The sequence below is a fragment of the Bos grunniens genome, chromosome 9 (assembly GCF_055505025.1).
Source record: "Bos grunniens cultivar Pamir isolate PY7600 chromosome 9, Bosgru_T2T1.0, whole genome shotgun sequence".
In the NCBI taxonomy this organism is placed as follows: domain Eukaryota; kingdom Metazoa; phylum Chordata; class Mammalia; order Artiodactyla; family Bovidae; genus Bos; species Bos grunniens.
In genome coordinates this window covers 94,707,404-94,723,985 of record NC_141173.1, presented here as the reverse complement: position 1 = coordinate 94,723,985, position 16,582 = coordinate 94,707,404, and the positions used below count along the sequence as shown (strand labels likewise).

General features: G+C 39.9%; 1 protein-coding gene across 25 annotated transcripts in view; it reads right to left on the bottom strand.

Annotated features, from left to right (window-relative positions):
• The window catches only part of ARID1B (AT-rich interaction domain 1B), a 435,290-nt gene that overhangs the window by 83,486 nt on the left and 335,222 nt on the right, over positions 1 to 16,582 (bottom strand). For 21 of the 25 annotated variants that reach the window (XM_086318501.1, XM_086318510.1, XM_086318502.1 and 18 more), the window contains one exon: positions 14,820 to 14,909. The exons of the other annotated variants lie outside the window; for them this stretch is intronic. In XM_086318501.1, the coding sequence (XP_086174627.1) occupies positions 14,820 to 14,909 (90 nt within the window). The remainder of the gene's footprint in view (positions 1 to 14,819; positions 14,910 to 16,582) is intronic. 25 annotated transcript variants of the gene reach the window in all.

The window sequence follows — 16,582 nt, the reverse complement described above, 5'->3', positions numbered from 1 at the left end:
TTATTCACATTATATAAAAGAACTTATTTGGAAATCTTAGAAACTTTATATGAAAATATGGTTTACACATTTCATCCATAAAGTATATGCACAGAAGGTTTATATAAGTGGATTTACTATTTTTGAATCCTTCATTATATGTATATGTGACCACAAACACGTGTACAATCAAACTTGACGAAGTGGAAGCTCTATTCTGAAAGGAAAGGTACTGCAGTAATAGGAAACACACACACACACACACATGCATGCATGCCATCTGCTTGGAACCAGATGTGGATTATAGAGGCTGCCTCCACTATCCACTGTGTGGACCACAGGTTCTCTTGTATAAAACAGTGAGTGCATTTCCTATTCTGGCTTATAAGAGCATTCAGAGAATCAAACAAGAAAAACATGTGTGGCTGTACTTTTCTAAACTGAAAAACACCATGAGAATGCCATACAAAGGTATTACTGTTGCCTTTTTAGTGATGCTACAAGCCATTCACTGCGTGTGTTCTGATCTAAGCTATCACACTGGTAACTCAACCCACAATAATGACATAGAAATCTTCTACCAGCATGCCCCAATTTTACTCTGGCATTCATGGAAATGCAGTTAAGAAAAAACAGCATTTTTTTTTTTAAAGTAAAAGATGTGATCCTTGTCTTTGAAGAATTACAATTCAGTTGAGTAGACAATAAAACTTATCAACAGGGAAAAATGATAAAATCACAAAGTAACTGAGACAGATTCTGGGCAGCATGCTAGGTGCTGGAGATGTAAACAGTGAGCACTCAGGCTCTGCCCCGTGGACTTCACAGTCTAATGGCAGAGACAGCCACCAACGAACAACTAGGAGTAAGTATGAGCAAAAGAAAACAGAAGTATAGGTACTCTGAAGGTATTGGAAGTGAAGTGAAGTTGCTCAGTTGTGTCCGACTCTTTGCCACCCCATGGATGGTAGCTTACCAGGCTCCTCCATCCATGGGATTTTCCAGGTAAGACTACTGGAGTGGGTTGCCATTTCCTTCTCCAGGGGATCTTCCTGACCATTGCAGGCAGACACTTTACCCTCTAAGCCACCAGGGAAGTCAATTTGGACTGGGGACAAGGGAGGTCTCCCTGAAGTCCTGTTTAAGTTGAGTCCTTAGCTGAAGGTAGGATGCAGGTAAATCTAACTGGATCTGAATAAGACTAAGAATAGGTCTGACTAGCGAAGTGGATGCTGCAATGTTCATTCCTGGAAGCCAAAGTCTGTGCATTCAGCTGAATCCCAGTAGTCACTGGGCACCCTTCTATTTGCTCTGGTCTTGTCTATGGGCTGCCCTGGTGGCTCAGATGGTTAAGCGTCTGCCTGCAATGTGGGAGACCTGGGTTCTATCCCTGGGTTGGGAAGATCTCCTGGAGAAGAAAATGGCAACCCACTCCAGTACTCTTGCCTGGAAAATTCCATGGATGGAGGAGCCTGGTAGGCTACAGTCCATGGGGTCACAAAGAGTCGGACACAACTGAGCGACTTCACTTTCACTTTGCCTATGGTTAGGTTAACATTTCGAATCCCTTTCTTGAAGCCTTCCGCTAGCCCTGCTGCTAAATGTAAAGAGACCACAGGAAAAGGCAGAGCCACCCTTAAGACAGCCTGCTCTCACCTATGTACCCCAACATCCATGTCCTACCTTTATGGATTTTCCTCCTTTCAGAAGGAAATCTCTTCCTAGTACCCAAGACAGGACCTCCACTTTATGCTATGGATTACATCCTTTCTCATCTCTCCAGGGATATTCAAGTGTTTGTTCAAAAACTAGCCACTGACTCCATTGTTTAACAGAATGAAGCTGAACAGTCCAGCAGTCAAGTCTCTTCAAATGGGACCTGACTATTTCTCCAGACCCATCATTTCTACATGGTCATCATGGAGTGCCCACTCTGATTCGATCACTCACGTTTTTACCTCACTTGCCTTCTTCATACATTCATCCACGTAACAAATATTTATGGACCATCTCTCATGTTCCTGGCAATTGACTATTCACTAGTCTAATAACAGTTGACTTTTTAATGAGCAGCTATTACATGCTAATGGCTTTGTTCATTATTCTTTTAAACTTCAAAACAGCTATGAAGACAGTGAAGCTCACAGAGGTTAATTCACTGAAACCACTTTCAAGTATTTTTTTTTTTTTTACCACAATCCATAGTAAAGAAATATATCTTCTGCCAAGATTCAATGTGTATATATGAGTATACATATGTGTCTATATATTCACATTCAGTATTCACACATACACTGTATGCCTCATAAAAAAGTTTCTACCCTGATTATGTGCAATGATCTCTGATATTTTATATATATATTTTCAACTAAAAAACCCATGCTTGAGAGACACAGTTTGAAAACAGACTGCTAGACTGTGTCCTTTGTTAAATACTGAGTGCCTAAATACTAGTGTTAAATACTAGTGCCTCATTTACCACCATGAGACTGACATGCAGTCCTTCCTGGCTTCTCCTCCTGCTGCTTCCATGGCATTCCCTGGCCTTCCAGAAAAAAAGATACTTTTCTATGCTGTATGTTAGCTGACAGAGAGCAGCTGTCACAGTTTTATCATTATTTGTGGGGGTGACTGTCTTCCCCCAGACTGTGAGCACTGAGGCTTTAAACAAACACATTCTCTTTGCATCTGTCTCCTCTGGACCAAGCCAGGTGACTGGCACAGAACTGGAACCAAATAGTACAGGTTTTTTAATGAATAAGAAAACATCTTCATTCAGAATCCATTTATTCTACTTTGGGAAAACAGTCTAATAAATGTGATGGTTTGGCTCCTCGTTCAGAGTATGTTCAAGTAATCATTTGTGGCAAAAAGAGGACAGCTATTCAAGGCAAGAACAATTGACGCCTGATAGCCTAATGGGCCAGAAAGCACCATTATTTCTATCACCTAAATATCTGCCAAATACATCCGCTCTGTCCATCTCCACTGTCACTGCAGATTCAAGTTCTGGCCTCACCACTTATGGTCAGGACACTTCAGCAAGTTAATAGTCAAGCCTTAATTTCCTTCTCTGAAAAAGGTGGATGACTACTGAGTCTACCTCATAAGAGTAAATGTGAACATGCTTTGTAAAGCATACAGCTTAGTGCCTGGACACAGCAGAGGCTCAGTAAGTGACAGGTATTATTATTCATATTATTTTTAAATACAACCCACCATTTATTACCCATCTGAGTGACCCCAAGTTTTCAAACTAGCTTCCCTTGCCAGGCTTCCTTTCAAACCATGCACCATGGCAACGTTGGAAAGTGCTTCAAATTCCTGGACCGTGGTTAATTCTCCCAGTGGCCACACCCTGTGGTCTCCTGGCAAATGGTTCGATGCCCTTGCCCAAGTGCACCCAGCTCTGCGTCACTGTGCTGGGCTGGCCGGCTCCATCCTCCACCAGAGCCAGTTATAGCTGATGGGCAGCCTTCCTCACTCAGCAGACTATCCAGAAGCCATTGCCCTTTTCCTGATAGCTAGTTCCAGAAATAATTGGCTGGCCATGTTACTTGGCTCAGAAAACAGAAGCCTGTCGGTTTCAGGCCACTCAATCAATAGCTACAGTAATGATTAGTTCTGAGCGGTGTTAAGACTCAGTGTACATCCTTCCTAATCTTGCAGGGTCCCTGGAGTTTGCCTATTAAGACAGTGAGCGGGGAAGTGGAAAGAGAAGGGGGCGAGGAAGAGAAAGAGAAGAAAGCTAGATGGTGAGACAGATGTCAAGAGTCCTGTCAAGTGCCTGAACAAACTCTCAATGTAAAGGGGAAGGATCTTGAATTTTATTACTGAGTCACATGGACCTATATGAATCACTAGCTGGATAAACACTTTATGCAACGGATAGATCAATCTATTAGGTTTTTGTGAAAGGAGATTCTATTTCCAGTTATAAAGAGAACCTCCTAGACCTTGCCCCAGATAAGGGCATATCAGTCTTTAGCTGAGGGGTTGTTGAGGAACCTTGAACTTATGTGATAAAGGCCCAATTTTGGCCAGACTTGTTCCCACCACCTAGTAAGGGGCTAACAACTTATTCTAAAGTTCATTCCAAAGGCACAGGGGTTCATTTAGATATTTCATTATAATCTGACGATTCTTTGAACACCACTTCCCATTTACCCAATAGCTGAAAGTAGGGTTGGTGGTGGGGCCGCAGGACCCAATCTGGAGTCACTCAGTCTCAGGTTAAGAATGATTCTCACAGGGGTCATCCTCCTATGGATATTCGGATCAGTGGAGAATTCCTAGACAATCTATTCTATTACATGGCAGTAGAAGTCATGTTAAGTCTAGGAAAATGTTATTAATACTTCAATCTATACAGAGGCTAGTATTAAAGACTAAGCTGAAGAGGCTTCTGTTCTCCTTAATGTGTTTTTAAGAAAACATATTACTATCTTGGAATCTTAGAAAACAGGCCTAACAAAGAATTAGTATTTCTAAAATGTCTATCCACATCATTATTAGATAAATGAGTTTTCAAGGCCTTTCAAATATTTTCTTCAACATGCTATTTTTGTGGCTTATTAAGTGGATATTTTTCCTGGTTTAGAAAAAAAATGCTATATGATGCTCTTAACTGCAAAAAAGAAAATTCTTATAGAAGAGAAAATTCCACAGTGACTGTCTAAACCTTGGCAGATCAAAAAAAATTTTTTTAAGGAACTGATTTATGTAGTCATTATAAACAAATCACATTTTCCACGTAAGAGATAAAATGAATATAGAATATTTTTATGTGGTATGAATGAGGAAAAATTCTTCACTGGACAAGACAGAGATACAGCTTATCTTTAAGAATATTTAAAATATTCTCAAGAATAGATGAAATTATAGTTAGGCCTTAAAGCATATCTGGAGGAAATGCTCCATGGAAAAACAGAGAAGAAAGCTCCATGAATCCAACAGACAACGACGGGCTGTCACAACTCCAAAACAATCACTGATAGGTTAAAGGGCCATCCACGGAAAATGCATCTCTAAGTTGAAGGGTGTTAGAAAACTGACTTAGAAAAAATGTCGAATAAGTAATGGAGCAAATACAAGGAATTTCAGAAAATTAAACTGGAAGGCATTTAAATGTGGACCTAAGCCTCCAACTGTATGTCCTTTCATTCTTCATGCAAGACAACAAATTCTGCAATGTAAGCAATGGAGACCTTAAATCCTGATGGAAAAAACAGCGTTAAGCACAAGACCCAGATCATGGTTCACCCCATCCATGAAAGAGAACAGCAAAGAGAGAGCACAAGTGCTCCGGCTACCGCAGAGGAGCATGTGAGCCCAGCACCAAGTCCACATGAGCATAGCGCCTTGTCAGGGGGGCCTCTTGAGCATGGTCAGGACACCCACAAAACACCCAAGGCTCCACAAGCCACCAAAAGGTAAGGCACGTTTTTCCTTTGGCACATGGATGGTTTATTTTCATGTTGGCATCTGTTAAACATTCACAGAAGAACTGCCTTGTTTCTTCAGGGCAGTTCAATAAAAGATGTTTCCCCACATGTGTGAAATCACGGTCACACGCTGCACCACCTTAGCAGAGGCTCCAACTGTAAACACAGAACCATTTCTTATCGCAAATAGGTGTCAGATTCCCATTTGGAGAGAAAAATATATTTTAAAGAATATTCTTGTTACATTTTAACATCTTCAGTGTTTAGTTGCCTGCTTGCTTCTCTTCACAACATGAACTGCTCCAAGGAAGACAGAAACTAATGACCCGTTCAAGGCTATAACCCAGGCCGCCCAGTGTTCTCCCAGCTGTGCTTTCAGGTTAACTGGCACAATCGCTCCCTCTCCCTTTCCTGTCACCACCACACCCTCTACTCAGAGGCACAAACGACAGCATCTAAGTCCTCCCCACCCGCCCCCATGAAGCCTTCTCAGCTACTGACATCATCAATCATCGGGAAAATCAGAGTCAGGGGAGGAACTGGACTGACTACCCAGATGGCAGACGGGAGCAAACTATTTGGCCTTTCCTTAGATAATTCTTTGGAGTTTAGCTGCAAAAGTCAACTTCAGTGCTGAGGGTGAAGCCAATTTTATGTGTCCCTACCTGCTGGAAGAAGCAAAGAAATAACTTTTTCAGGCTTTCAATCCAGTCTCACAACAGTCATCTGTGCCTGATGCTTATGATTACTAGTATTTGCACAGTGCTTTGCAATAGATAACTTTTCTTTTTTTTTCTAATTTTATTTTTAAACTTTACATAATTGTATTAGTTTTGCCAAATATCAAAATGAATCTGCCACAGGTATACATGTGTTCCCCATCCTGAACCCTCCTCCCTCCTCCCTCCCCATACCATCCCTCTGGGTCTTCCCAGTGCACTAGCCCCAAGCATCCAGTAGATAACTTTTCGATACAAGGTTGCATTTGATCGCATTTGATCCATGCAACAAATCCATGGGACACTCTGATCCCCACTTTACAAATGAAAGTGAAGTCGCTCAGTCGTGTCCGACTCTGCAACCCCGTGGACTGTAGCCCACCAAGCTCCTCCATCCATGGGATTCTCCAGGCAAGAATACTGGAGTGGGTTGCCATTTCCTTCTCCAGGGGATCTTCCTGACCCAGGGATCGAACCCAGGTCTCCCACATTGGAAGCAGAAGCTTTAACCTCTGAGCCACCAGGGAAGCCCATTACAAATGAGGAAGAAGAAATTCAATTACTTGTCCAAAGTCACAAAACCAGTTAGTAGTAAGTTTGCACCTAAACCCAGATTTTTGGTCCCAGATTCCCTGAAGATTAAGATGAGGAAAAGAATGTATCTAAGAAGCACTGGAGTAAGACACTGGCCAAGGCCCCATGGTCCTGGTTCTCACAGAGCTCTCCCTGAGGAGAGAGCTCCAGCGGTAAGCCCTCCAGGGCTCCTGAGCACTGCCTGCCTGCGCGGGACAGTGCTGGCCGATCAGGCGATGCTTCCTTCTTTGTTCTGGCAGGAAACCTGGACTGGACTCAAGGACCTACGAGGTGTCAGGCTGTTTGGAGGATATGAAAGGAGTAAAGATGGGCTGGGGGCCACAGGTCGGGGAGGAAGGAGGGTTGAGGAGTGGGTGGCACAAGGGTTGGGGAGCAGCGCACGTGAAGGTCCAGAAGACCCTGGCTGGAGACCACCAGGCAGGACAGTGATAAGAACGAGCCCAAAAGGGGAGGCTGGGTGGGTGAGATGGCCCCCGTGACCAAGCACAGGAAGGCCTTTCTCTATAGGCAGAGGCAAGCTCTTAAAGGCTTTTATGAAGGGAATGACACGGTGTCACCATTCTTCTGGAGAGACCATTTTGGATGCAGCCTGGAAAGCAGAGTGGAGGGAGCAAAGTTGACAGGAAGACTGGCTGGGAGGTGTTGATGGAGCCTCAGGGGCGTGGGCTGGGATCATGCCAGTGAAAGCCAAGAAAAGGAGGATGTGAGAAACCACTGAGGGGTGGAGTCCGCAGAACAAGGTGACGAGTGTAGAGCTGATGGGAGAGAAAAAGACATCAAGGATGCCTTCAAGCTTTCTGGCTTGGGGAACAAAGCAGACAGCAGTCTTTCACTGAGGTACAGACCCATAAAGCACAGGAGAAAACATGTTGTTATAAATAAGTGCACACAATACACAATGCTGAATTTACCTAAGATCCAGATGTTCTCAAATACTTTCATGGAAGAATAATGAGCCAATTACAAATGAGTGTTAACTATTAAAAATAAGCTTTAATTGGCAATTCAAATAAATTACTGCACATACAAAAGTAACAAAACTATGCTTCTTTTAAAATATTCTAAAATTCAGACTGATGATTCTACAACGAACACAAAATGATTTTTATTGTAGTGGTATTTATTTCCCTGAGCTCTTTGGTGAACAGAGCTCTAGATAGCAGACTTAATAGGAATTCAATGCTAACCCTCAAACAATTCCTATACTTCTATTCCCTTCATTACTGACTAGCTTTGGTTTGGTCCACAATCCAGCCCAGAGGCAGAGCTCTGGGGCTGAAGAAATTAGAAACAAGTCTTAGATGGTCTCTCTTGTACGGTACCTCCCATTTGAGTTTATTTTCATCTGCCACCGATTATAAAAAAGGGATCCTCAATTAAGAGTGGAGGCTAAATTAATTGCATCTGGGGGTGAGGGTAGACTGTCATGAATGCCTTAACACGCTGATCTATTATATTTACACAACAAGGCTCGAGGAAAGGAATCTATTTTCTCTTTTTGACAATACCCTTGTCCTGAAAGGCAGCATCATTTTACAGTTAGTATGCTCACAATGTAAGTGATAAGAACCTTTACATGCAAGAACAAACAGACAGGTCGACTGGGAGATCCTTCTCTGAGAACCTCAGAGAAAGAGCGACAATATAATTTCTGTAGTTTGCACACACACACACACACAATCTCATTTCCAACTCCTTAACCATCATCTCGGTGGTCTCTTCCATTTCTGTACTTACTGGTTAATCTGTTCTTGCAACTGAGTTAGGTCAATTAAGATGTACAAAAATAATTTTAAAAATTTCAAAACTGATTTTTGGTGCGCATATCACTAGGAAATAAGCCAGCAGCATTAAAAACTTTTCCAAAGTTTTACTTATTTCCCTTTAAATATTCTGGGGTTGTAAAGAACATGGTTGGCCTCTGGACAATGCACTTTACTGTGAGGCTCCAGGTGTGAGCACCCCATCTCAGACTGACACTTGTCTGTATGATTGTAGAAATATTTCTGGAAGAATGGAAGATGGAAGTGGTAGCTTTAATCTGGTGCAAGAGAGAGAAACACTGTGCTACAGCAAATGACTTATAATGGTAAAACTGAAAGAAGACATGTCAATATGGTACACTTTCTTAATTTCAGAGCAAGAAACATTTTGTTCTTTGGTTGTTCTGTGCTCTGAATAGATCTGAAACTTCTGAATGGTTGTGAAGGCTGAATTATTTCCTGTCGTTCAACTAAATCTTTGTTGAGCACCTATTATATAGAAGGTGCTGCTGTAGCATAAGGATGCAGGGCATAAATAAGATTTGGTTCTGGCCCTCAAGAGTTCAGTCTAATCTACAGAAAGACACTGGATTTATTTTAAGAGATCTCTTTCCTGTCCTTCCCATTAAAAAGGAAGAGAAAGATTTACCCTGTCCAAATAGAATGTGCTTAGAAATTTGATGAGGAATTCTACTCATATGCTGAAAAGAAGTTAACATACACCATTAACGAGTGGGAACAAAACTTATCAAAGCATTTAACATTTGGGATTAATAACAGAACAAAGACATATTCTATTCAGTCTGCATAAAATACCTAAGTTTGAAACCTTATACTTCAAAGTACACAGATTCTGATTCACCTTCTCATGGTAGCGCACAAAAAGGACATCTAAATGCCTGAACTCACCCATTTGCTACATACTTTGTCTGGAAAATGGCACTATTTGTGTTTATAAAAATGGAGCTACTGATAAATATCACTGTGAATATCAGATTTCAAAGATGAGAATTTTGTGATTCATCTGACATACAGCTGTCAAGAACTAAGTTTGGCTGGATTAAATACTCAAGATACGTAAAACTGCAATATTTTGTTATTTTTTTCCTTGTCCTGAAACTACAGAATAGCTACACAACTTGTCTGCTGCTGCTACTAAGTCGCTTCAGTCGTATCCGACTCTGTGCGACCCCACAGATGGCAGCCCACCAGGCTCCCCGTCCCTGGGATTCTCCAGGCAAGAACACTGGAGTGGGTTGCCATTTCCTCCTCCAATGCATGAAAGTGAAAAGTGAAAGTGAAATCGCTCAGTCGTATCTGACTCCTAGCGACCCCATGGACTGCAGCCTACCGGGCCCCTCTGTCCATGGGATTTTCCAGGCAAGAGTACTGGAGTGGGGTGCCGTTGCCTTCTCCGACACAACTTGTCTAGGCTGTCTAATTTTGGCACCACTGATACAGTAAAAGACAATTCTCAATTAGGTACAGTAATACTGTAGACTTTAACTATAAACCTATTTAAACAGTTGAGAGAGGAAGAAAGGTTGTCCTGTAGCTGGACAAGAATGAAGGCTGTGGGTGGGGGAACCCGATAATTCTGGAAAATCTCACCCAGGACGCCCTCCATATGGTCACGGAATGGTGCCTAAGTACTGCCTCCAGCAACAGAATATATTTCCTAGCACATCACAGTCTGGGAGCAGCATCAATTCTGCTTGCAAGCCATATCCAAAAGGGAAGGTTCTTAGTGGTTCTGCTTTCAGCATATCTCAAGGACTAATTAAATCCTCATTACTACCTTCTAATTATTCAAATACTATGGGATTACACTAAGGAAGTCCCTGCTGGCATACTAGATGAAAAGGGTTAAATAACCTATGTTGATTTTGAGAATCCAGATCTAGTTCAGACTTTCAGAAAACCACTAGCACTAACATGAATATTTAACTAGACACCACTGTGAAAATTAAAAGGGAATTCAATTAAAAGGTTTTCAAAAAATTAATTCCGAACCTCTCTACATCTGTCCAAATAAATAAGCCTTCTCGAAACGTTTTCACCTAATTGCTAATCCAATAAACTAGAAGGGCATTTGCTAGTTTCATTAAGCTTAACATTTTACAGAGGTTAAAAATGTGATCATTTTGATGTTAATAATAATTATACTTATTTATCTACTCAGATGGCTATCCTATATTCCCTGCTAGAAAACAGGACACTCTACTAGTAAGCCATTTCTTACTGCCCTTTTCAAATTTTAAGATATATATGTTCAAGATTAAGAAATAAGGATATAGCGAATCTAAACATGTTGGCTACAGTTTTCTTGTAAAATATATTTCAGTATTTTAGGGTTATCTTAACTATTCTTCCAATGCCTTAGTTCATATAAGTCATAGTATTTGACTTTTTGGGTGAGAGCATGTTGTTATATGAGGTCTAGAGAGGAAAGATTTAGTTTAAATAAAAACCAATGGCAATACTAAGCTGAAGTTTTGACGTTTAAAAAGAACAAACATCAGTAATAAAAAAGTTAATACCAAAGAACTTTTTTTATTCACTTAGTAAGAAGCATCACATAGTATGCAAACAGGAGAGTATACATCAAGTTTTATACTGGGAAGTACACGAAACGTAGAGGAGACAATACTACATAAGGATAAAGAAGTCAATAGATCTTCAGAGTGTCTCCCTCCTTCCTGTAAATTCTGATGGCCATACCCACATACACCTTTGTAGATGGAAAATAGAAAACTATAGATACACTTATTTTTGCCTACACACAATGTGGGAAAATGAATTTGTGACTGCTGCTTTTTGATACACTTGACACCAGGACCACCAAGTAAAGAGGGGGTGGGCACCACAGGGTCCCAGGTCTAGATGGAGCACGGACTCTGTGCTCAACCTCGGGACAAGGAGATGGCCTTGCTGCTACCAGCATGGTTCAGACCCTAGGACAGCCTCAGATTTGCAAAATTCTCAACAGGGTATGTAATTTATTAATAAATGTTCTTCCTGAATGGGAATATAAAGATCAAACCCCCAAAATGACAGCAGAGCAAGACAGCAACTTCTTGAGCCTGAAGGGACTGAGCACCAGGGTGGTAGGTCAGCCCGGCTGACCCCCGCAAGGAGTGTGGGAAGGACCCAGAACATTGCACTCCACAGGAAAGCAGGCTTTCCTGAGTCTCTTGTTTTGTGCTGGTGTCTCTGGGCAAGTGTGTTTCTGGATTGTTCGCCATTAAAGTAAATCTATCTCCTATGGGTATATTAAAGAAAATGTGTATAATTGTGGAATTTTACTCTCTTATAATCTTGTTAAAACAAATAAGTGTAAAAGGAAGTGTTTAGCTTGGTTATTTTAGCACTCAGCAGTACAGAAGCTGTGCCTTATCTTGTTTATCAGGGTCCATGGTTTCTGAGAAAGAATACATTTTTAAAAATAAGATGCTAACTCAATGTATTCTTTTCCTCTTCTTTCATTACTTCCTTAAATAAGGGCAGAGGGTATATAACTTATGAAGGTATATGCTAAGTCACTTCAGCCGTGTCCGACTCTTAGCGACCCCATGGACTGCAGCCTACCAGGCTCCTCCGTCCATGGGATTTTCCAAGCAAGAATACTGGAGTGGGGTGCCATTGCCTTCTCCGATAAAGGTATAAAGTAAGTTAAATTACATGGGAATCAATACTGGGGAATTTTATAGTAAAGGCTTTCTTAGATTTACTTTGCACTATATATATTGTTGGTACATACCAAATGATGGTAAAACAAACAAAAAATGCTTTTCATTATTGTATCAAATCCTTAAAATGATTATGTCATCTGCCATTAAAACACATGATCAAATGTTATCAGGCAGGAGCTAACATATCTTCCTAGATTTAAACAAAGTCATTAAAAAAAAAGTACTTGCTACCCAATTTTAGAGGAAATTTAACTCATACACGGCAAAGCACCATCCAAGGGATGCACATGGTGCCTCCAGCACAGTCTCAGGGAAGTAGAAGAACATGTTCATAAAAATCAATTCAGATTTAGCACATTATAAAAGTCATCTTTTACTATTTGAAGGAAATGGTCATTAAAACTAGCCTGGTTGTCAGTTATGTATCCACTACTAGTTACCAAAATCACACTATACATAAGAGGGGGAAAAAAACTCAAACATATCAACAAGTGGTTTCCATACAGTGACACCAGAGGAATACCTTGGATTTTGTCTTGCAAGGTTAAAAGTTTGATTTAACTACATTTCCTGTCATCTTGTCCTTCACATTCAGCATTCTACACTTTAAAATTTCTTAAATGTGTATCAAGTGGAAGGGGCTGAAAAGACACTGGAGAATGTAGAAGAGGGGTTCTTTTTCAGTTTGTAGCAATAAAGGTTTATTGTAGGATTTCCAAATAAAGTACCTCTTATCTTCCAATGCTTACAAAATAAGCAGAATTCTCCCAGTAGGAATGATGTTACAGGTTTATGGTGAAAATGAAACAACAAATATCTTCATTTTAGCTCTGGGTCTGGCCTGAGTGGGCTTTCAGTACAGGATAATTTTCTCTATTCTTTTTTACTTCACTTCCTTGACCCAGTACCACAAGGCAGGTACAAACGATAGCCACGAAAAGGGAGTCTGGGGAAACTCCCACTGGCTTGGCTCCAGGGCTCCTTCCAGAAGCGTCTGTCATGTTTCCCAGACAACAGAGCCATAGGGGAGTTAACACAGAACAAGCGATTTATAGAGAGGATGTGACATACAAGACCAATTTACAGGAGGCCACAGTGGAAAGTTGATAGAGAAACAAATACACACATCATACAATGATTAAAACACACTATAGCATCATTATAAAGCAGTGGTTCTTGAGTATGGTCCTTGGACCAGCAGCATCAGCAGCACTGGGGAACTGGTCAGAGATGTGGATTTTCTGATGCAGAATCAGAAACCTGCAGTGTGGCCTAGTAATCCAGCTTAACAAGTTCTCCAGATGGTTCTCATGCACTCTAAAGCTTAAAAACCACTACTACTCCATTATTAAAACATATCATAGTATTTTGATAAGGGAATTAAAGTATTAACTGCACATTAAATGATAATAAAAAGTTAAATATGTAAAGGTATTAGAAATTAAAATTTCATTTTATTCCTACTAAACATTTATTTTAACACAAATGATGTAGAGATAAGGGTAATCCATCTTTTTACTGGTATTACTTTCTAAATAACATGTTGCTGAGTTTTTAGTATGTAAAATAACTGAAAGTTCATCTAATTAGAAACAAATTATCATCTTTACAACTCATACAGAAATAATTATAAACATTAGGGGTCAGGAGCCTTTAAATACTAGCTACCAAGCCAGCAACTTTTGTCTTCCTGGCAAGTGAGAGAGGAAGTAGAGTGAAGGAAAGTGGCATCTCCATTGTGGGGGGCGGGGCAGGTGGGCAAGGCCTGACTCGTGGGCAGTAGGAGGCGGTGACCAGGCACAGCACTAGATGGTGCAGCACGCCTGTCAATCCTGTCTACACTTATTGGACTAAAATCACCATCTCCACCTTCAATAAGAGTAACTTTCCCTCCAAAAGGGGGAAACAAGACAGAAGCAAACTGATGAAGGACTAAGGCCTCAGTCAAGGCAATAATATATGGGGGTCAACTTGCAGAACTGAGTGAAAGGTCAGAGTCTGCAGATGCGGGACAACCTGAATGCTCAGGAAAAGCTCACATTGCTTTTTCTGGCTCTGACACGAACTAGTCTCTGAGAATGAGAAGGTCATATAGAACCTCTACAGTCCTCAATTTCTTTATTCATAAATTGAGATGAATGGACTCTACAGTCTTCCAGGTCAGCTCCATTTCTGAGATCCTATAATTCTACAAGATAAGGTTTTACTATGCATTTAAAAATTTACTGTTAAATATCATGGGATAAGTAATTGATCAAAACAGCTAAACAGATGCACTTTACTTCATCAGGACCAATATCAAAATTGAATCATTAATAGTCATTTTTACACAGCTAGATCAAATATCAGACTGCAGTAATGTTTAAACTATACTTCCTGGTTCTATGTGGACATGCAGATTCTCTGGACCTTGAACTGGGATTTGGTAAAACCACCCAATCTACCAGAAACCATCCTTCTTTTCAGTATTTATTGTTATATGTAGGTTCTTAGGTATTTCTTTCATCTGATGAGAAAATGTAATAGCCTTTAAAAAAATGTGTATAAGCAGGTACATAGGTAGCAAACTCACTTAAACCTTACACACTCAAAACACGAAGGTATGTAAGATATGAACTGAAGACCAACCTCTTTCCTGTGGCATTGGTGACTGGCTCAAGGCAGGATGAGAACTGGATTCTGACTGGCTCCCAGGTGGCTGAGGGGGCATCTGACTTCCTGTAAAAACACAGGAGAGGAAGTGGGGATAGGGAACCCTCTGCATTAATGTCACAATTGTGTAAAACCCAAGACACAGTTAAATGTATTTAATCTTCATGATCACAAAAGGTATCGCTCCACAAAGAAAAACATACAGCTCAAAGAGAGTGATATTTTATACTTTTTTTTGTAAAACAAAGAGGAAGCATGCATAAACATATTTATCAAATCACCTCCTGAAAAGTTCAATTTTCTACTGTATGAGTTCCCAAATTCACAAATCAATCTACAAGCTCAAATCTCGAGACATACTTCTACAATACGTTTAACAAAATCCCAGATTGATGAAGTCAACTCAGACTCCCAAGTGGGCAGGCAGCATAGTGGCCAACAATCTTTCATGAGTAATATTTACTTAATATAGCAATAACAACTGACTTCTAAAAACTTCTAAGTCAATCACAGATTCCACAAAAACTTAGAAGGAAAGCTCAATTAAAAGACACACAACTATAAAATATAGTGTACATTATCACTAAAGAAAAAACACTATTCTGTACCTTTTAATCTTTATTGCTAACAGAGCAATAGTGTCTATTTACCACCTATTTGATTTCCATTTAATTTTTGCTTTTTGTCTTTTCAAACTATAAGGTAAGCGCCATGAGACAGGAATCAAGTTGTTTAATTCTTTAGTCCCTCCATCAGCATAACAAATAATTAATAAATCTTTGTTATTTCATGGTCCTTAATCTGAGAATAGGAATTAAAGCAAAACACTTTAATTAACTTTATTAAAATAAAACAAAAAACTTTATTTTATTAACTAAAGACAGACAGTGAATTATATGAGGTCTAGAGACATGATTTTTTAGCTTAAGAACAATCAGCTCACTTTCTGCCTCAGAAGTATAGATACATTTCTGAGAGTAAAAGTACTATAAAGTAACAAAGGCAGTTGAATTTAGCATAATCCTCAAAGGGATTCATTTGTGTTTTGTTTGAATGAATTTGTTTGTTTGAATGAATTCATTCATTTATTTACTCTTAGACATCTGCAGTAAATTAGTATTAGTACCAAATAAATAAAGCAAAAATACTTACATTTGGGTAAAAACAACTTCTAGGGTAAACACTGCCATCAACTTGGCTACAGATACACAAAAGTTGCTGTGTGTCCACTCAGGGTCATGTGCTTCCTATGAAATACCCTACGGCCCCTAAGCTCCAGTCCATTTAGAAATTTAAAGCACTCTGCAGCCAAATACTGACTTTTTAAAATGTCACTGGGGAATCAATTGCAGTAAGATAGTAAGTGCTTACATTTTAATGATTGTTTCTACATGACAGACTGAATTCATAGACTCATGACAGTAAAAACAAAACAAAACAAAACACAGTGATTCTAAGGACACCACTGCTTACACTATACATGCCCCAGGCACTGCTCTTATATACCATATTTCAAGTAAACATAAAAAAGGCTGTAAGAAAGCTCATGAATTTATAAAATACTGCCATATTCAAGCAGCACTAGTGGTTGTCTGGTGCATTTCTAAGAGATCTCGCTTTAAAGCTATGAGTTACCTACTCATTTATTAAATCTGTCCTTTAAAGAAACAAAGAGTCTTTTCATGGTAACGATAGACTTGCCCAAACTGTTTTAAATTCTCCATTTGGTTTCAATCCCT